Raw genomic sequence first — 21061 nt, 5'->3', positions numbered from 1 at the left:
CTCGCTGCACTTGAGAGCCCAGTTTAAAAACTCAGCCTATGTGAGTCTTTGGGCCTTCATGTGAGTATGAGTCTCTATGTGAATCTATGGGCCTCTATGTGAGTCTATAGGCCTCTATGTGAGTCTCTGGGCCTCTGTGAGTCTATGAGTCTCTATATGATTTTATTGGTCACTGGCGACTGGACTGAGACAATCAACTCACCGCTTGAGTAACTCGGACTCGTCAGGGTCGCGCGACTGAACCCAGGAATGGAGCGCAGGGTCTCAGCGGTGCTGGCTCAACGTCTCGCTGAGGCACCAGGCAACCTCGACGATCGATGGCGATGGTGACCATGGCGGCAGGGTGGTGGCGTAGTGAGCCGCCTCGCAGCGAGAACAGCCTCTGTTCGATTCCTGACTCGGGCGCATTAATGAAATATATCTAACAATGTTGGGGGTGACCAGACCCCCCCACGAGCCCCAGGAAACCCATGGTGGCTGCGCTCCTGCCCCACGCGATCGCGGAGCCGCTGCGTCGAGCTCGTTGATAACGCTCGGTGATCACCGCCTCTTTCATTTCCTTCCTTCCTCTTGCCCCGCTCCCCCTGCAACCTCCACCACGACCGCCACCACCGCCGCTGCCTCCACCGCCACCACCACTACGACCACCACTAACACCGCCACCACCACTACTACCGCCTCTAAAACTGGCACTACGGCCACCACCGACACCACCGCCACCACCACCGCTGCCAACACTGCCGCCACCACCGCTACCACCACCACTACCACCACCACTACCACCACCAAAATCTCCACCACCGCCACCAACACTGCCACCAACACCACCACCAACATCTCCACCACCGCCACCAACACTGCCGCCACCACTGCCACCACCACTGCTTCCACCATCATCGCCACCGCAACCATCATCGCCACCGCCTCCCCAGGTGCTTGAAGTCTCTGCTGGTGCCCATCCTGGCCAGCGTTCTTGAGGCCGACCCGGGGCAGTGCTGGAGTTTCGATCAGTTCTTTGCGGCGACCAAGGACCTGCTGCAGCGAGAGCTCCTCCACGTCTACAGCCTTCCGCAGCACACGCTGCACCGCGTGTACTACCACGCCCATGACACGTACGTGCTCACTCACTCACTCGCACTCACTCGCACTCTCACTCACACACTTACTCATTCATGCACACACTCACACACTCACCCACACTTACTCACTCTCACTCATGCACACTCTCTCACACACTTACTCATGCATTCACACACTCACACACTCACTCACTCTTTAATGCATGTGGGCCTTAATAAAAATCCCCCCCTTGTAGCCTGTAACAGACTGTTTGGGCAATTGCTGTTAGCGAGCACCTACGAAGGCCGGCACAGCACACTAGGGGGTGGGTGTCCACCACCACGCCCGACCACCGCACCAGGTACTCATTTGAGGCTGGTTCAGATAATTGCCACTGGTATTGGCTGTGAGTGGGAATCGAACTTGGGTCGCTGGATTCGTAGCGTAGCGCAGCGCACTAACCGCTACACTACTGCTCCCCACACACTCACTCACACACTCGCACAAAAAATAAAAACCTCCCGTGTAGCCTTAACAGACTGTGCTGTTCGTGTGAACATGTGAAGAATACGCAATGTATGTGAATATGAGACAGTGGGCCTTAATAAATTACGTCACGAAGCGGTTGTTAAAGAGCCGCATGCGGCTCCGGAGCCGCGGGTCGCTGACCGCTGCCCGAGGACCAGGGCCAGGGGAGGTGACAGGGCAGACCTGGAGAGAGGCAACACTGCCACCACCACCCTCTTCCCCCACCGAGCCACTCCCCCCAACCTCTACGCCGCTCGGTGCAGATTGGTGAAGGGAAGGCCCAGAGCCAGTTCGGGTGTGGTTCGCCACCGACGTCAGCCCTGAGCGGGATTCCAACTCGGGTCGCCGCTTTGGGGAACGGCGCCCAACGGGGCCAGCGCGGCGGCGATGATAAACGCACCGGCGAACGGATTAGTAACGTGGCCGTCGGGTGCACCGCGTCTGGCACCTGCGATTCCCTCCCCCCCCCACCGCCCGCCCCCACGCAGGTGGGCCCAGCTGCAGGAGCTCCTCTCGGGCCTCACGGGGGTGACCCCTGACCTCCAGCTGTTCTTCAACGAGGGGCGTCCACTGGCGGCGACGGCGGTGGGGGCGGCGGCGGCTGCCGGGGGCCACCTCCCGGCCACGACCCCGCACGACCCCGTGGTGCTCGCGTCCGCGGGGACTGGGCAAGCGCAGGCCGCCGCTCCCCGGCAGATCGGTGAACGGCGTGAGAATGCGGGACGTCGTGACGATCGCGGGGGGTTCTCGGCGGGGTGCGGAAGGGGAATCTGCGTTTACACCGGGGGGAAATCCGATGGGCCACGAAGATCTTTTTTTTTCACCGGTGTCCCGTAAGCGGCACGGCATCAAAAAGTTACGACAACAAACGATACGTAAAAAAACGATAGGAGTGCAAAGTATAGGAAAGGTAAGACGATAAAATAGGTCACTCCTGTGATGTAATGGTTGGCACACTGCAAAACCACTGCACCACGGCTCTCTACCGTGGGTTAGATAAAGGGCATGGTGGTTATGAATGAGTCAAATGATGACGTCACCCTGCTTCTCTATTTAAGACCGGGAGCAAGTGAGGGCTTCACTATTCTGGCAAATCGCCCGATGATACTGAATGTAATTACCAGCGAAACGTCGTACTCAAAAATTGTAAATGTTGTGGATTCACTCTTCAACACACCGGTGGGCTAAAGTAGTGAACTATTTGTGACACTTTTTTTACTTATTGGCCGTGTCGGGTGGTGGAGGGTTACGACACATTTATAAATAATGCGATCTAACCCAAAAACCTTTATTATGAATGGTTATTATTATTATCGCTACGGCTACCACGGGGTACAGTAACGGTTAGGACACTGGACTTGCAATCCCGGGGTCGCCAGTTCGATTCCGTCATCCCGGAGACTGCAACGACGGTGCAGCTTGTTCTTAAATCTGCCTGCCGGCATTTTGTTCCACCCAGCTATAGCAACAACAACAACAATGAGGTACGCCACGTACGGTGGGGGAAAGCGGGGGTTACTCCCAACTCTTTGTTCTTTCTGTAAAGTCACATTTGCCTTCTATGCTTGGCTCCGCCCCCCTCCCCTCATCTATATAATCCCCTGATTATTGTAGCTCTTGACGGACGCTTGTGTTGCATCCGAAACGTCGTGATTTATTTTTCTCTTTTATTTTCTTTACCTACGTGACTTTACCGAAAGAACCAAGAGTATGGATCCTTGCAGTCACGAAAACTTCAAATCTAGAATTACTCCCAACTGTTCCAAAGAAATTGTTGGCCAGGATAGGCCACAGTACACCCCTGGAGGTGTTCTTTCCCTCTCTCTAGAGCAGGGGTGGGGAACGTCCGGCCCGCGGGCCGTATGAGGCCCGCAAAATCACTTAATGTGACCCTGCCAAGGCAACCGCAGGCAGGACTCGAAATTCAATAAATCTAGGAGCAAACCTGGAAGAGCAGTTGCGAGTAGCAACATCATCAATACCAGCTAACATCACACGCCTCGCCAAAGAGAAGCAGTTCCAGCCATCGCATTAGGGGTGAGTTGATTAAATGTTTGACCAAATATAACAGGCAAATTTTTAAGTTGTTAATTTTGTATGGCCTGCGAATGATGTTATAAATATCCAAAAGGCCCTTGGCAGAAAAAAGGTTCCCCACCACTGTTCTAGAGTTTCGATCAAGCGGAGGCCCCCTTCCGCCAGCAGTGGAGTGAGCAGGCAATTGCAGGGCTGCATCGCTTTGCTTTGCCCTGCTCTGCTCGTTTATAAAAAGAAAACATCCATGTCCCGTCATCTCATCACGACGACATCGTCGTTGGCAGAGTAGTGCGGCGTAACCCATCGTTGTGTTTCTGCTACGTTCCAACGTGTACGCTCCCCACCTTCGCCGTCGACCAGCGCTGACCAGCGTGGTGAAGTATGGTCAAGTAGTCCTCACGACCGACACGGCATTGGGGAGGCCGTCATCCAGCGGGTGGCTTGATAAAAGGGGCACGAGAAAAAAAAGAGGAATTTCCATTCGCAAAAATGCATCACCCCCATGTTAGGCAACGGGCCTCTGGAAGTTGACGTCACAGAACTACTTTGGAGGTCCCGTTCAGTTGCCTCTTACCCACACCTTCTCACGTGCCCTGCCGCTGCAGAGGAGTTCGCCGGATGGCACTCGTGCCGAAACTTTTATTGTTGTAACTTGACACGTAGGAGGCTTTCGCAGACAACGCCGTGAGTTGTGATTGATTTTTTGGGTTAGGCCGCAAGTAATGAGCCCTCCATCACTCGACGCAGCCGAAGCAATCGAACCGTCACGTGTAACAAGCCTTTTAACAACCGCGCCGATCGCTACCGTGTCGGCTAACACCGCTAAATAGAAAGAAAACTCCGGTCATTCTCGCAGCTGCGGCTATTAGCTGGCCGTCGAACAAAGACGGTCACCGCATCGCGCGCTTTCACAATGTGCTTCTGTGGCCGTCTGGAATGCTCTTCCCTTCTGATACTAGGAAGCCGCTGAAGCTATGTGCTTTTAAATCATCGAGATTAAAAAACTCATTTCTTTAGAACTGCTTTTTGTGTTTAGTTTGTTGTCCTTTCCCCGCACCTCCGATTAGCATGGTTGCCTACGTAGGTCAACATGCATACAAGTAAAATCTCATAAACCAGATTTGGCAAAAATATATATTTTAAAAACACCTGAGACTGGGAAAACCCGAGGTGCACTTCGTTGCCTCCTGAACCCAGAACCGCAAGCTGCCACCGAGCGCCTCCTCACCGTCGGGGTTTTGTGCCGTCTTCTATCCCCGCAGAGCTCCACATCCCCACTTTCAGCCGCAACACGGACATGCTGCAGGACGTCCACACGGCACAGGTACGCGTGGCGGACTGCCGTGATTCAGGCCTCCATCCAGGAGTGGATAGACCCTGGCTAGAGGTGATGCCCGTTATGGTGGAGGCTTTGGCAAGGCCTTCATCAAGCAGTGGATTGACCCTGGCTAGATGTTACGGAGGAGGCTTGGCGAGGCCATAATCCAGCAGTGGGTAGACCCTGGCTGGAGACGATGGTGGTGGGCGTGGTGGCTCGGGATGCAACGTCCCCCTGCACTCAACGCTCGCGCGACAGACGACAAAACGCGCGGTTTGTGCACGTGTGTCTTTTTTTCCTCCCTTTCATCCCCGCAGGACGCAGCGAGCGCCGCGATCCAGATCCACCGCCTCTCTGACCGCGTTGCGGAGGAGCAGGTAGTCGCGCGCAGGGCAGCGTCGTGGATCCGGTGAGCCCCCGCGGCCGGCCGATCGTCCGTGCAGCAACGACCTCCCAGGGTTCATCGGCACGCACACACACAAGCCAGCCAGCTAGCCAGCCAACCAATCAATCAACCAGTCTTTATCTGACGTGCCGATATCGCCCTCGACAAAGTGGGCATTGGCGCGCATTTGCGGCGGGAACACGAACGGTGCAGGGGGCACGGAGCACCGAGAATGAGAAAAGGAACTCCGTTTACGACCTCGGCAGCTAACGCCGACTGAGCAGAGTGAATTGCGGCCGGGTGCAAAATAAAGTGCAAGCGTGCGCAACCAATAACGTAAGAAAGGTGAGTGGTAAATAAAATAAATTAAAAGTAAAGAGACAGTTTTTATTAAAAAATTTTGATGTTATGGGAAGGGAAGTATGAACAGGTGGGTCTTGCACTGGTGGTAGGCGCGTTCCGCTAGCAGGCAGGCAGGGTGAGGATGTTCCAGATGTTTGGGGCCGTGCTCGAGAAGGCTTCCTTGCTCCCAACATCGGGTGAACAATCCTGGGCTGGGCAAGTCTCAATGCAGCGCGAGGCCGAAAGCGTTCGCACATTCACTCCGTACGTCCGTTAGTAATGAGGTGGTGGAGCGGGGGGGTGGCGGGGGGGCACTGCAACTCTGGAATGATGATCCAGTATGAACGGCATAGATTAAGCGGATGCTACGTCTACTTCACGTTTGTCTCTTTCTCCACGTTGAAAAAGGTTTTTATGCAACACATAGATAGTAATTATGACTTTATAATTGTTTTTATTTCTTAGATTTTTTTACGTGGAGAGGCAGATATGTGAAGGAGAGCCAAGCATGACTATGAGGCACTGTGTGTTAAAACCAGTCCAGAGTTTTTGTCATGTTTGAATCGGTGCTGCTGAATTTAAGGTATGCACTCCCAGAGGGCTGTTGGGGGGTATAAGAAGTACTTTTCTTACACGGTGGCGAGATGTTAACTACCTCGCCTGGTATACTTGGAGTGTGCGTGTCTCTCCCCGTGGTTGCGTGGATTTTTTTCAGGATCCTCCAGTTTTTCCCTCCACGTTTCGAATCAACATTGTGCGTTTAAGAGTAGTTGGCTGCTATACATTTCCACGTGATAAGCCGCTTTGTTGATCTGTCATTTGTGGCAAGTTCGCTTCTGAAAAAGAGCTACATAGCTCTGGGGCCTTACTTGGTATCGTAAAAAAATGTTTAGATTACAATCTTCATTTGAAGCTTTCGTGACTGCAGCAATCCATACTCTTTGGTTCTTTCGGTAAAGTCATGTAGGTATAAAATAAAATAAATCACGACGTTTCGGGCGCAACACAAGCATCCGTCATCAGGTGGGAAAGCAGACCAAAGCATGGTCTTTTTTCCCACCTTTTATACCTACGTGACTTTACCGAAAGAACCAAAGAGTATGTTTAGATTACCTTTATTTTCTGCGTGGAGAGCAGGTTTTGCAGGAGACATCGCTTATCTATTTTGTTATTTATATTCTCCACAATATTACGTACGATTATTTGTTGTTAAATATGAATTAAACTTTCTTACGATTATGTTGTGATGCTCTCATGGACCTGCCCTGTAGAATCCCATCCATGTAGATAAAAAAGTGTCCTGTAATGGGGGATTCGCGATAACGCTCATGACGACGATCCAATATGAACTAAAACTTTTGTATAAAAACCTCATTGCTTTCAGGGACGCAACCCTATATAAACCCTATAGAAACCCCATAGAAACCCCATAGAAACCCTATAGAAACCCTATAGAAACCCCATAGAAACCCCATAGAAACCCATTCATCAAAACTGTGTCCGAAACTTGGGAGACCCAAGCCAGGGCATTAAAGGACACTTTCTCGATGTGCAAAGGCATCACGCGCCCCGCAAATCAGCTGTCCTACAGCTTCTTCACCGCTGATTAAACAGACACGGGGCGGAAAGGGTTACACAATCCATGCGGAACCGCGCTCCATCCTGACCAGCTGTAGCTTAATGCCGGCGTTTCCATCTTCTTCTTCCGTACGGCTGCTGATGTAGATGCAGAGCAACATCTAAAAGTTCACATTCAGCTGGTCAAGCCCCAGATAACCGCGTCGACACCAGCAGTGTATCATCGCTGCGATGTCTCCTTCGTATTTGTGGATCGGGCATTGCGTCGTTAGATGTTACCTGGTCTGTTGTGGATGACCACAGTCGCACACTACTGGAGAGCTTTTAATTTTCCATTTGTGCATCAGGTATCCGCACCTACCGTGGTTTTGTGCAGTGGATGCGATTTAGGATGGCCCATGGAATACTCGTGGAAGATCAAACCCCCCAGAGACCTTCTGCGTTGCGTCTTTCACGAAGTTTCCATGGGAAGAATTAACACTTTTTTCCATCTCGACAAACGCTCCCGACCGTTCGTGGGGGGGGGGGGGGTGATACTCTCTCTCTGTCGTTGTTCAAGAGTTGCTTTTCAAACGTCTCGAGACGCTGCCCTTGCCCCCCCCCCCCCCCACCGCGATCTTTCAGCTCCAAGTTCGAGGACGAAACGAGGACGGCGCTGCAGCGGCTGGCCGAGGTGAAGGTGAGACGCGACGCCGCTGGGGACTTGCTGCACAAGACCCGCAGGCTGTGAGTCCCGTCCCGCGATCTCTTCACCCGGGGTAGGGCCTATGGTGGGTGGGGGTTTGGGGGGGTGGGTGGGGTGGTGGGGGGCGGGTTGGGGGGAAGGGGGGACGGGGGGGAAGTTCTCTTGTATCGCATTTGGAAAAAAAGGAACAGCAGGCTACCGTATTTTTCATTTTGTTTTTAGCCATTCCAAGGGGGCATCCAAGTTGGTAGCTGAGTGGAGCAGTCCGCTTGTTCTACCAGAACACCACGTGGTTGTAGTGGGGTAGCTGAGTGGAGCAGTCCGCTTGTTCTACCAGAACACCACGTGGTTGTAGTGGGGTAGCTGAGTGGAGCAGTCCGCTTGTTCTACCAGAACACCACGTGATCGTATTGGGGTAGCTGAGTGGAGCAGTCCGCTTGTTCTACCAGAACACCACGTGATCGTATTGGGGTAGCTGAGTGGAGCAGTCCGCTTGTTCTACCAGAACACCGCGTGGTTGTACTGGGGTAGCTGAGTGGAGCAGTCCGCTTGTTCTACCAGAACACCGCGTGGTTGTACTGGGGTAGCTGAGTGGAGCAGTCCGCTTGTTCTACCAGAACACCACGTGGTAGTACTGGAGTAGCTGAGTGGAGCAGTCCGCTTGTTCAACCAGAACACCGCGTGGTAGTACTGGGGTAGCTGAGTGGAGCAGTCCGCTTGTTCAACCAGAACACCGCGTGGTAGTACTGGGGTAGCTGAGTGGAGCAGTCCGCTTGTTCTACCAGAACACCGCGTGGTTGTACTGGGGTAGCTGAGTGGAGCAGTCCGCTTGTTCTACCAGAACACCACGTGGTTGTACTGGGGTAGCTGAGTGGAGCAGTCCGCTTGTTCTACCAGAACACCGCGTGGTTGTACTGGGGTAGCTGAGTGGAGCAGTCCGCTTGTTCAACCAGAACACCACGTGGTAGTACTGGGGTAGCTGAGTGGAGCAGTCCGCTTGTTCTACCAGAACACCACGTGGTTGTATCGGGGTAGCTGAGTGGAGCAGTCTGCTTGTTCTACCAGAACACCACGTGGTTGTAGTGGGTAGCTGAGTGGCGTAGGCCGCTTGTTCCACCAGAAAACCACGTGGTTGTACTGGGGTAGCTGAGTGGAGCAGTCCGCTTGTTCGTCCACGTGTTGTTGTAGTGACACGGGTGTTGTTGTTGTTGTGACACGGGTGTTGTTGTTGTTGTGGGAACACGGATGAGAGCAGTCCCCACTGTCGTCGAGGTCGCAGAGAGAACCCCGTGGCGGGGGGGGGGGGATGAAGGATGTTAAAAAGAGGATACAGAAAACTGAAACGGTAAAAACGTAAAATGTGACGGCGAAACAATTTGAGAAGTCAAAATCCACCACAACAGCCGCAGCAGCAGCTTGAAACTTAGACACAGCCGTACGGTCAGCTGTCGAACAGTGAACACAAATAGACAGTGGGCATCGTGCAAGCGGCGATAGGATCTGCAGCACAGGTGGACCTGGCTGCATCACCATCACCCCGCCGACATCATTTCTTCTCCCAGAAATAAATTATGTGCAATGAAAACAGTTCTATCCACCCGTGGATGAAGGCCTCCCCCCGAAGCTGAAACCACCATAACGCGGAGCTCAAACGCGTCTCCTTTTAAAGTGTTTGTGAATTTTGTTTGACATTTTATTTCATCTCCAGGTGCACACTTGCGACGAGGCAGGAGCAGCTCGCGTCCGCTCCGTGCGGGGTCACGGAGGTTGAAGCGGCCGTCCGTTCGGTGAGTGGAGCAGCAGCGGTGGCCCCGATGGCGGCGGTGGCAGCAGCGGGGGCAGCGGAGATTTTTCACGGCGCCTGAAACGCAAACCACGCCCTCGAGACGTGAACGTCGTGCGGAAAGGATGATGGCGATTTAACCCTTTCCCGTTCCGATGACGTACACGTACGTACGATGACGTACGCGTACGTACGTCATCAAAACGAAACTGGAAGAAAAACTAAAATAAAATAGCTTAATCGGTACCGAGGCTCCCGCAAGGTCCATGCGGGAGGGCGTGTGGCACAGTTTGGCGCCAGTTACCGAGGAGCGCGTCGGTCGTGTCGCTACGGCTCTCCACCGTGAGCACGTCTTTAAAAACAACGGCGTTACCACGCCTCTCTAAATAAAACTCACGCCGAGCCGCTTGCGTGTTCCGAGATTCGGCGGTGAACGGGACACCCACCCCGCAACTTTCAGACCGTCTCGGGACGGGAATAGGCATCTAATAACGAATCGCCAACTTATCACCTCGATTCCGGTAATAATCGTCATTCGGGGACCTCTCCCCCTCCTGAGCTAATGGCAGCGTTATCGGTGACATTTTAGTAACTCGCCAATATGTTAATCTCGTGAAATCCAGAACTCGTGCGCAGCGCAGGTTTACTGTACACGCGTGCATACTGTACAACAACAAAAAACATCAACTTTGCAGAGAGCGAGTACAGCATAGCCTTCGAGGAGTAATTGCATGACTGAGGAGGAGTAATTGCACGACTGAAATACAAGTCAAATTGAGGAGTCAAATTGAAAAATAAAAAGATGAATAATTGCACAAACGTGGGGGGTTGGGGGGTGTGCAATCGTCATCGCTGTTGCAGGCGTGCGGGCGTCTGGAGGAGCTGGAGGGCCGCTTGATGGAGGTGGATGCATCGTGCGCCCCGGGGGGCGACCTCTCGGCCAGCTGGTGCCAGTCCGTGGGCTTCCAGCCGAGTGACTGCTCGTGAGACGACCGCACACGCACGCGCATGCACACATGCACGCGCGCATCAGCACCGGGGCTAGAGCAGTAACGGTGCCCAGGGTTCAGCGGTCCTACGGGTTTGGCCGCGGAGCAGAGAACATCTCTGTTGCCGTGTCGAGGTTTTGCCACGCACTGCTGTCCGCCGTGGCGCGCGACGGTAGGGTGGTAGGAATAATAATATATTAGTTATTTCTAAACTGAACTATTTTTTATTTTACCAGGTAAGACCCACTGAGCTATGTAGGTATTATATTCTTAGGTTTTTTTTCGGTAAAGTCACGTAGGTAAAACATCAAAATTAATGAAAATAAAATAAAAACAAAAAATCACGACGTTTCGGAGGCAACACAAGTCTCCGTCATCAGGTGGGACCGTCACAGCCAGATTAGCTGCATCAAAGACTTGTGTTGCCTCCGAAACGTCGTGATTTTTTGTTTTTATTTTATTTTATTTTTATTAATTTTGATGTTTTACCTACGTGACTTTACCGAAAAAACCTAAGAATATGATTCCTTGCAGTCACGAAAGCTTCAAATCTAGAATTATGAGCTATGTAGGTATTTTTCAGAAGCGACCTGGCCACAAATGATAGCTCAACGACGTGGCTTATCACCGCTGCGCTACAAATCTGGCGACCCGAGTTCGATTCCCTCTCACGGCGAACATCAGTGACGGGCCTCCCCTAGATCGACTCGGCCTCAAAAAAGTACCCGATATGATGTGTAAACATCGCCGGTGGGGAGACAAATGCGGCCTTCACAGCTTATAACTCGCTAACAGCACTTGCGCCAGCATTCTGTTGAGCCTTAAACGGGGGGGGACCTTTGTCTTTGTGTCAGCGTGGAGCGACTGGCCGTTCTCGCCAAGCTGTCCCTCGACACCCTCGTTCAGTTCGACCGGGACCTGCAGCAACGCAGTGAGTGATTACGCACGGTTTACATGAAAAAAAATAATAATAACAACCAATTATTTATTCATCCTCCCCCCCCCCCTGGTGTTATCCCAAACGTGCAATCGATCTCACGAGATGGAAGTCTACGTTCGGGACTGTCGCAAAGAGAGCGCAGCCTATCCGCGTTAGATTATGTGTTTGCAGCCGAATGACGGACGGACCGACAGACCGACGGATGGACCGACCTACAAACCAAATCGTTAGGATGATGGCGGTGTTTGTGCCATTGGTGTTATTTCGTGAAATCAAGCCCTTGGCAGCGTCGCCCCATGTTAGAGAACAGCCTGTGGATGATGACAGCACAGCACTATCGCTGAGGTGCCTTTAGCGATAGTTTTGTAATGAACTTGACGGTAGCGTGTGTGTGTGTAGGTCGACTCGGCCTCAAATTAGTACCTGGTGCCCAAACATCACCACTCGGGAAACAAAGGCGGCCGGGCATGGTACTAGCCACCGACCCCCTCCTATGCCATTCCGGCCTTCATAGGTGCTTGCTAACAGCACTTGCTGGTACAGTCTATGAAGAATATATGGGGGATCTTTGTCTTTGGGGAGCGGTAGTGTAGTGGTTAGTGCACTGCTCTACAAACCCGGCGACCTGAGTTCAATTCCCGCTCACGGTCAACACCAGTGAAGATTGTCTGAACCGATTCTGGGCCTCCCCTAGGTCGACCCAGTCTCAAATGAGTACCTGGTGCGGTGTGTAAACATCGCCACTTGGGAGACAAAGGCGGTCGGCGTGGTGCTGGCCACCCCACCCCCCTTGCCTGTAGCATTGATGCAAGAAAGCCTGACACTGCTGATGAGAAGCTCCATTGTCAAAATCCACTTCAAAGTTTTGTCACTGAAATCACGCACTCCCAGAAGTCCGTGGCGGCCGCTGAGCTGCGTAAAAAATACTTTTTTTTTTACGTGGAGGGACAGACGGACATTGCGTAATTATTCCGCTGAATTTTTATTCTTCCCAACAAAGCTAACGGCTAATCTGAAACGTCTTCGTCGTGCCCGTGTGTCGCAGAGATGTCGGCGATGGACGTGCATATGCATAACCTTGAAAAGTGAGTTGTGAGTGCTGCTACAACGTATGTTGAACATCTTTAGCACCATATGTAGACAACCGTGCTAATTCGAGGTACGGCAGAAGGACAACAAACTAAACATGCACACAAGAAAATCGGTCGATTAGTAGCACGAGCATATAAATGAACTAATAACCAGATCCATTAGATGTATTATCGATGGACTGGAGTCCATAATAGAGGTTTTTGGGTGTGTTGGAGAGCCAAGCGACAACATTGACAATCTGAGTACGACGTTTTGCCAGTTATTACAACTAGCTTCATCAGGCAACAGCCAGATTTGTCGCATGATGAAGCTAGTTGTAATTACTGGTGAAACGTCGAACTTAGTTTGTAAATGTTGCGGCTTGGCTCTCCAACACACCTAATGCTGTACTAGTGACGAATTGGCCACGTTCTGATTACGTGACAACCCTTACTAGTTGGCTGTGTTGGGTGGTGGTGGGTTTTAACGACACATTTATATATTTACGTGATCTAACCCAAAAAACCTCTTATGGATGATATTGGTCGCGAAAGCCTGCTACGTGTTAAACTGATCGTCTGGAGAGTTGCATCTTCGTACGAGAGCATAACGGGGTCCTTTAAACCGGGCCGCACGACAGCATGTTGTGTTTTCATCCAGCAGTGGATCGATCATAGTGTCCCAGTGATGACGACGCCACCGACGATGTTACTAACGCACGCACAACACACGCGGCGTTGTCCTCTCGCAGGCAGAAGCTGGAAGCCAACTTGCAGGAAGCCCTGGCTCTGTTTCACGACAAGGTCAACTCGCAGCACAGCGCCTTCGAACAGAAGTCGTTGGCGTGGCAGCGGTAAGGAGAGATGTGTGTGTCAAGGAGAGATGATGTCCATAATATAGGTTTGTTGGGTTAGACCGCGTAAGTAGAAACGTGTCGTTAAACCCGACACAGCCAATTTGTAATGTTTAGCACGTAAACAGGACATGCCGATTCGTTACTAGTACAGCACTAACCGGTGCGTTGGAGAGAAAATCCACAACATTTACAATCTGAGTACGACGTTCCACTAGTAATTATAATTGCAGCCGGCATGATCAGGCAGACAGCCAGATCTGTGGAGAAATCCTCCAGTTTCGTTCCTTAAATAGACAGGTAGATGCGATGACGTCACTTGTGTGAGCCCCACGTGTATTAATGAATGCATATAAATTACAATGCGTATCCATTGTCGTTTGGGTTATTCATATGGTAATCAACGTACGTGACCAATTTTATTCATGATTTTCAGTTTGTTGGGCTATATCATGGGAACTTTTTGCGAGTATCAAAGTATGAAAAATTAGAATAAATTTTACCCTTTCTGTCATCGTCTTTGTATTGTTCGCCTTTTAGCATTCTCTGGTCTGACTAGGCCATAAAGAAGGCTGTCTCTGGTGTAGGCCAGCCAGTTTCAAAGACAACGCCATATATTCAATATCAGAGCATGTTTGTTTGCATGTTCATCACAAGTACGTGTGGTTAATGCAGTACTTGATTCCTTGAAAAAGGTTTCTATTTGGTGTTTGAACATCTTAACACCTATTTTAACACTTTCGTGACTGCAGGGATTAATATCCTTGGTTCTTTCGGTAAAGTCACATAGAAGGTAAATAATAAAATAATAAAAATGTGGATTTCAAACATGATGATGATTGCTTGTGTTGCAGTCGAAACGTCGTGAGAATTTTTATTGTTTTATATTTTTATTTTATTATTTCCCTTCTACGTGACTTTACCGAAAGAACCAAGAATATCTTAACACCTGTTTTATTGCCAGAAAGAATAAAATCTATTCTTATTTTTCGTACTTTCTTGGGTTAGATCGCGTAAATGTAGTTTTGTCGTCTTCACCCGACACAGCCTAATCAGTAAGGTTTCATGAACAAAACGTGCCAATTTGTTGACTGGGCTACTTTGGCACACCCGGCGCGTTGGTGAATTAGTGGGTGAGTGTTGTTGTGACCTGCTGTGTGGTGAGCGAGTTGGTGGGTGAATGTGTTGTTGTGACCTGCAGTGTCGTGAGTGGGTGGGTGAATGTGTTGTTGTGACCTGCAGTGTGGTGAGTGGGTGGGTGGTTGAGTGAATGTGTTGTTGTGACCTGCAGTGTCGTGAGTGGGTGGGTGGTTGAGTGAATGTGTTGTTGTGACCTGCAGTGTCGTGAGTGGGTGAGCAGGTAAGTGAATGTGTTGTTGTGACCTGCAGTGTCGTGAGTGGGCGGGTGGTTGAGTGAGTGTATTGTTGTGACCTGCAGTGTCGTGAGTGGGTGGGTGGGTGAATGTGTTGTTGTGACCTGCAGTGTGGTGAGCGAGTTGGTGGGTGAAATTGTCACCTGCAGTGTGGTGAGTGGGTGGGTGGTTGAGTGAGTGTATTGTTGTGATCTGCAGTACGGCGGGTGAGTAGGTGAATGTCTTGTTGTGACCTGCAGTGTGGTGAATGGGTGAGTGTTGTTGTGATCTGCAGTGTGGTGAGTGAGTGGGTGTGTTGTTGTGACCTGCAAATGTGGTGGTTGAATGAGTGAGCGGGTGAGTGTGTTGTTGTGACCTGCGGTGTGTTGAGCGAGTGGGTGACTGAGTGTTGTTGTGATCTGCAGTGTGTTGAGTGGGTGTGTTGTTGTGACCTGCAGTGTGGTGAGTGAGCGGGTGAGTCAGTGTGGGGTGAGACAAAACGGTCAGTCTGGGAAGGCTCCCCACGGCCTGGCGTAGACTGCACGGAGAATCTCTTTGCTCTGTGCCTTGTGTAGCGACGTCAGGAGGCAGGCGGTGTGCAAGTGTTTTACATCCTGTGTGTTTTTTGCTCGACAGGGAGCTGATGGAACGCAAGGCGGAGGTGCGGGTGATCGGCGCGGACATGGACCAGCTGGGATCTCAACTTAAATCCGTGCAGGAGCAGCTGAGTGCGGTGAGCAGCTGGGGCAGCGTTGCGTCACCGGTGTCACCGTGCATTCTGTTGTATGTATGTTTGTACGTTGAACTTCTTTCGCACCATACGAAGCCAACCGTCCGAAATGGAGGAGCCGAGGAAGGACAACAAACTAAACACAAAAATATTTTGCAGTGATGGTGCAATGATTGCTGCGTGTTGCGTTACGACTGAGTCACTTTGGGGTGTGGTTTTTAAAGTATCGACAAAATTCGGACCGCGATGCCGGCACACGACGCCCGCCTCTTCCGAATGATGTCGCGGGATCTTTAACGTGCGCGGTGAAGCAGAGAGGCGCGCAGCATCTGTTTTTGTTACCGCACCGTGCAGTATTAACCAGGGCGGCCGCTGAAATCGAACCGCGAACCCCTTCAATGAGCGGCGAATGCACCACCCGTTGGTCCGCGTCACCATTGACGAGGGCCTCCCCATGGCCACGTCGGTCGTTGGGGTTACCCGACGTGCTTTGCCACGCCGGTCAATGTGTGCTGGTGAATGCTGGCGGCGTGGACGCAGGAGCACCGCCCTCTGCTGCATCCTCCATGTAGCCCTGCGGCAGCAGCAGCAGTAGCCTGTGACACCTGTGGTGCATTGTGGTTGGAGCGGTGGTAGTGTAGTGGTTAGCGCAATGGGGAGTGGTAGGGTAGCGGTTAGTGCTATGGGGAGCGGTAGGGTAGCGGTTAGTGCGCTGCGCCACGAACCCGGCGACCCGAGTTCGATTCCCGCTCACGGCCACCAACACCAGCGACACCTATCTGAAACGGTCCTGGGCCCACCCCTCAGTTGATTCAGCCTCAAATTATTACTCGGTGCGATGTGCAAACATCGCCACTAGGCAGACGAAGGTGGCCGGGCGTAGTGCTGGCCACCCTCATGTGCCGCGCTAGGCCTTAATAGGTGTTACTCGCGAACAGCACTTGCCCCAACAGTCTGTTCAGGCTACACGTGGGCTCTTTCATGGTGGTTGCCTGGCCTAGGAGCTATATTCAGGCTCCATTCCTGCTTAGCTCCCGAGATGTGACGAGATCGAGCGCAGGCGGGTGATTGGGTCGTGAGCGGCGGATTAATGTAGCCATGGGCGAGTGTATGCCAGAGATGGAGTGGTGGCGCAACGGTTAGCGCACTTCGCTATGATGGCCCGGAAACTTGAGTTAAATTGCTGGCCACGGCTAACATCAGTGGCGAATGATAGCTGAAATGTTTCTAGGCCTCACCACTATCGTTGGGCCAATGGAAATTGCTCGATGATGATGGCTTTTGGTTATTACGGGCAGCAGGTGTCGAGCAATGGTTGACACTTGTTCCTCGCAGCAAGGAGGAGTGCCTGGGTTCGATTACCGACTCTGGCACCTTTCTGCGTGGAGTTTATACGTTCGTTCTCCCCCTTGTTCTGTATGGGTTTCCTCCAGGTTCTCAGGTTCCCTCCCGTAGCAACAAAAAACTGGTATCGGCTCAAAATCACATCCCGGTGCAGAACAATTGACCAGAAAATTACTCAACTGGGATTAAACACACAGCAGCTAGCAATACCCCCCCCCTCTCTCCACCACTGCAAAAACATGGCAGGCACCCTCCTGACAAAGCATCTTGAGACTCGGCGATGCTTTCCTGGGTTAAACAGCATAGTCATGATACGAACAATAAATAGTAACGATGATGGTGATGTTGTGATCGTAATAGCTATGGCGATGATCATGATGATGATGGCGATGATTGTGATAATTTGCCTGTCGCCCAACAGCTTCAAGATCAGTGTTTTGAAAGTCTCGAGAAGATGGCGACGATGGCCCCACCGTCCAAGCACCTGGCGGCGTACAAGGACGTGTCGAGAGAGTGCGTCACAGCGCACAGTCACACGTGCCCAGCGGAGACACAGATCCCCGCCGCGTAGCCGACATGCAGGATGTTGGGGGCGGGTGCCATTCGCGAGCAGCGTCCAAACGAAGGCCCCACGCGGCGCGTGATCCGGTGTGGTGTGGCCAGCCACCACGCCAGTGCTGATGTTCACACACCGCCCCAGGTTTCTTATTTGAGGCTGAGTCGACCTAAGAGAGGCCCGGAACCGGTTAGGATGTTCTTCACCGATGTTGGCTGCGAGCGGGAATCAAACTAGGGTCACCGGATTCATAGCACAGTAAGCTAACCCCTGCACCATCACTCCCCGAGCAAAACAAAGACAAGATAAAGATCCCCCGTATAGCCTTGGCAGACTTGGGGCAAGTGTGGTTAGCGAGCACCTATGAAGGCTGACACGGTGCACAAGGGGGTGGGTGGCCAACACCGCGCCCGGCCGCCTTTGTCTCCCCAGTGGTGATGTTTACGCACCACACCAAGTACTCATTTGAGGCTGAGTCGACCTAAGGGATGCCCAGAACCAGTTAAGTTAGTCCTCACCGGTGTTGTCTCTGAGTAGGAATCGAACTCGGGTCACACACATGCACAGGCACACACACAGATGCAAACACGCACGCAAGCACAGACCTGCACACACCAACTAAAAGCCAAAAATCGTGACTTCTAATGTCAGTGAATATATTGTGTTGCAGGATCAAGATGCATAAGCAGAAGGAAGGACTGAAGGAAAGTTGCGAAGATATGTTGGGCGAACAGGTGGATCTGCTTAAACGGCGAGTAGCTTCCACGCGCGATCCGAGGTTCAGTTCCAGGAAACGTGAACTCGGAGTGAAGTGTGTACGCGTGTGTATGTATGTTGAACTTCTTTCGCACCGTACGTAGCCAACCTTGCTAATCGGAGGTGGACAGCAAACAAAAAACAACGATGAGCAGGTCTGCTGCTGATAATAATAATAATCGGACAAATCTGCCTCCTTCACATATCCGTCCTTCCACGTCGAAAAATAAAAGCATTTTATTTTGTTGACACATCCCATCAGCCGCACGGCCACCTCGAGCAAAGAGACTGCAGGTTTAACCTTGGAGGGCCCTCCCTGCTCAGTGAAGCGCAAACACACCCTGCACAGTTGTTTGCTGCTTTGGCAATGATTAAAGAAGTAGAATGTGGAAGCCGCAGGGTAGGTGCTGCTTGCAAGCAGTGTTATTGATCCTCAGCTCGTCTGTTTCTTTGTGAATGATCGACAGACTCGTCGTATACTGAGTAGATTTGTCAACTTTCCAGAGGGTGGCGGGCGAGAGAGGGGTGGGATTTGAGAATGAAGGGGGCCTACAAAAAGTAATGGGCTTTCACAACCAATGTGATTCACAATTGATTTTCGGGTAAGTAAAATATGGCATACCAATGGCATGGTGCTGCTTTGTAATCTTTGTGTTACAGAGTTCAATTACGGGTACGTCTTGAACTTAGGCTCAATTATGTCTTAAGCGAAGCACGCAGGGAATTACTTCAAACCCCCTTCTATCTGCTCCTTCTATCCTCTTCTCCGTCCTTTCTGGAACTTTCCCTGCCTCTCCACCAACCCCCCTTCGTGTTATTTTGGTTGCTTTCCCCCGGGCTCTTTAAACAATGACCCCGACGACCAATCAGATTTCAATGGTTCCCCACCTTCCAATAAGATTGTGCGCCCTACATCGAATCCCCCTGCCCCACTCCCCCCGTGATATTTCCTGGCCAATGAGAGTCGGGCGCGTGATTTGAACTCGCAAGCCTATAGGCCCCGGTGAGCGTATATTTGCGTGTTTCTTAATAGGCGTTGTCTCTCAGGTTTACATGTATTGTGTATAAGCATGATTTTAGATTATTTTGAATATTTTTTGCTGCTATAAATATCCACGTGATTAAGATGGATTTTTCTCCTGGTCATCCGGTTTTTCCACACACATTCAGAATCAACATCTTGCATTTAGAGTATTTGGTTGCTATACATTTCCACGCGATCAATCGCTTCTGTTGGGCTATCATTTGTGGCCAGGTCACTCCTGAAAGATAAACTGATAGCTCAGTGGGCTTTACCTGGTAAGATAAAAAAAGATATGTTTTTATTTGTATATTTTTTGAAGTCATTTGTTTACCTTTCCTATACTTTGCACTGCTATAGTGTTTTTGTATTATTGGTTGTAACGTTCTGACCTGCCCCTACTGAACATCTGTGAAAAAGAGCTTCATAACTCATCGGATTCCTCCAGTCTAAATATTCTGATTCTGAAACTTTGTTGAGAGAGACAATGTGAATGAGAGAGAGAGAGAGAATCATCACATTTCCCACATTTCCCCACGAGTGTCTGTTGTAACCCAGTGCCTCCCGTCTCTCTGCAGGTTTAGCAACATCACCAACCTGACCCTGGACTCCGAGGTGCCAGCGACTGCGTGAAACCCGAGTAACCACGTGACCAAAGCATTCGGCAAAAAAACAGCCAAAACAACGCGAAGCTGTAACAACTGTCCAGGGTCATGAGAACGTTTTGGTCAAATAATTCCAAGTTGTTAGCACCTCCTCACAACACAGAAACTGTTAACTCTTTCCCGTTGCGATGACATACGTGTACGTCATCAGTTTTTATTCCGGTTCCGTTCTGATGACGTGTACTAACTTTGTAACTTCATCGGTAACTTTATCGGTACCGAGGCACCCACAAGGTCCATGCGGGGAGGGTGTGTGGCACAGTTTGGCGCCAGCTATCGTAGAGTGCGGTCGTGTCGCTACGGTTCTCTGCGGTGAGTACAATGTCTTTAAAAACAACGGCGCTACTACGCCTCTCTAGATAACATTAACGCTGAACCGCTTGCGGCGAACGGTGGACCCACCCTGCAACTTGCAGACGTCTCGGAATGGGAAAGGGTTAACAATGTGAAAATAAATACAGGGTGTTTCAAAAAGATGGCCCGATTTGAAATCGCTATATCATTGCAACCACAAACCGCCCATGAATGAAACTCTTACCACTTGAAAGGGCGGGGCATAGAGAGGGCGGGGCATAGAGAGGAGGGCGGGGCATAGAGAGGGCGGGGCATAGAGAGGGCGGGGCATAGAGAGGGCGGGGCATAGAGAGGAGGGCGGGGCATAGAGAGGGCGGGGCATAGAGTTTCAAATGATTACTGATAGATGCCTCTCCCAGCGCACAAACAGCCCCTAACCTCAGTCATTCGCAAGACGGTGACACCGCAACACAAGCGTTTTGCGTTCTGCAGTTCAGCAAGACTGAATCCGTAATTACGGTGCAGCGTGCGTTTCAACGGCGTTTTGGCATTGATTTGCCAATGTCAAAGAGCATTCGTCGTTGGTACCGACAATTTGAGGAAACAGGCTGTTTATGTAAGGGGAAGAGCACAGGGCGACCACGCACCTCAGGAAAACGTGAGAAGAGAGGCGTTTGGGACGAATTCAACTATCGTCTCGATGTTGTCCGTACAGCTGGTGGAGGGCACATAGAGCATTTATTAAATGGTTAGTGAAACTTGATAACTCATTAAA

At 51.2% G+C, this 21061-nt stretch overlaps 1 protein-coding gene across 2 annotated transcripts in view; it reads left to right on the top strand.

Annotated features, from left to right (window-relative positions):
* Nucleotides 1-20466, top strand: part of LOC144731834 (serine/threonine-protein kinase TBK1-like) — a 31914-nt gene extending 11448 nt beyond the window's left edge. The window contains exons 8-21 of one of the 2 annotated variants that reach the window (XM_078613109.1): nucleotides 933-1112; nucleotides 2076-2287; nucleotides 4887-4948; nucleotides 5260-5351; nucleotides 7872-7973; nucleotides 9641-9719; nucleotides 10577-10698; nucleotides 11559-11635; nucleotides 12690-12729; nucleotides 13467-13568; nucleotides 15557-15653; nucleotides 17416-17507; nucleotides 18221-18301; nucleotides 19906-20466. In XM_078613109.1, coding sequence (XP_078469235.1) covers nucleotides 933-1112; nucleotides 2076-2287; nucleotides 4887-4948; nucleotides 5260-5351; nucleotides 7872-7973; nucleotides 9641-9719; nucleotides 10577-10698; nucleotides 11559-11635; nucleotides 12690-12729; nucleotides 13467-13568; nucleotides 15557-15653; nucleotides 17416-17507; nucleotides 18221-18301; nucleotides 19906-19960 — 1393 coding nt within the window. In that variant the 3' untranslated portion in view covers nucleotides 19961-20466. The remainder of the gene's footprint in view (nucleotides 1-932; nucleotides 1113-2075; nucleotides 2288-4886; nucleotides 4949-5259; nucleotides 5352-7871; nucleotides 7974-9640; nucleotides 9720-10576; nucleotides 10699-11558; nucleotides 11636-12689; nucleotides 12730-13466; nucleotides 13569-15556; nucleotides 15654-17415; nucleotides 17508-18220; nucleotides 18302-19905) is intronic. The other variant, XR_013588013.1, reaches the window with a different exon arrangement.
* The last annotated feature ends 595 nt before the right edge of the window (nucleotides 20467-21061 follow it).

Source organism: Lampetra planeri, chromosome 40 (assembly GCF_965212315.1).
Source record: "Lampetra planeri chromosome 40, kcLamPlan1.2.h2, whole genome shotgun sequence".
Classification (NCBI taxonomy): Eukaryota; Metazoa; Chordata; class Hyperoartia; order Petromyzontiformes; family Petromyzontidae; genus Lampetra; species Lampetra planeri.
The sequence above is the reverse complement of the archived record's forward strand: the minus strand, read 5'-3'. Positions and strand labels throughout refer to the sequence as shown.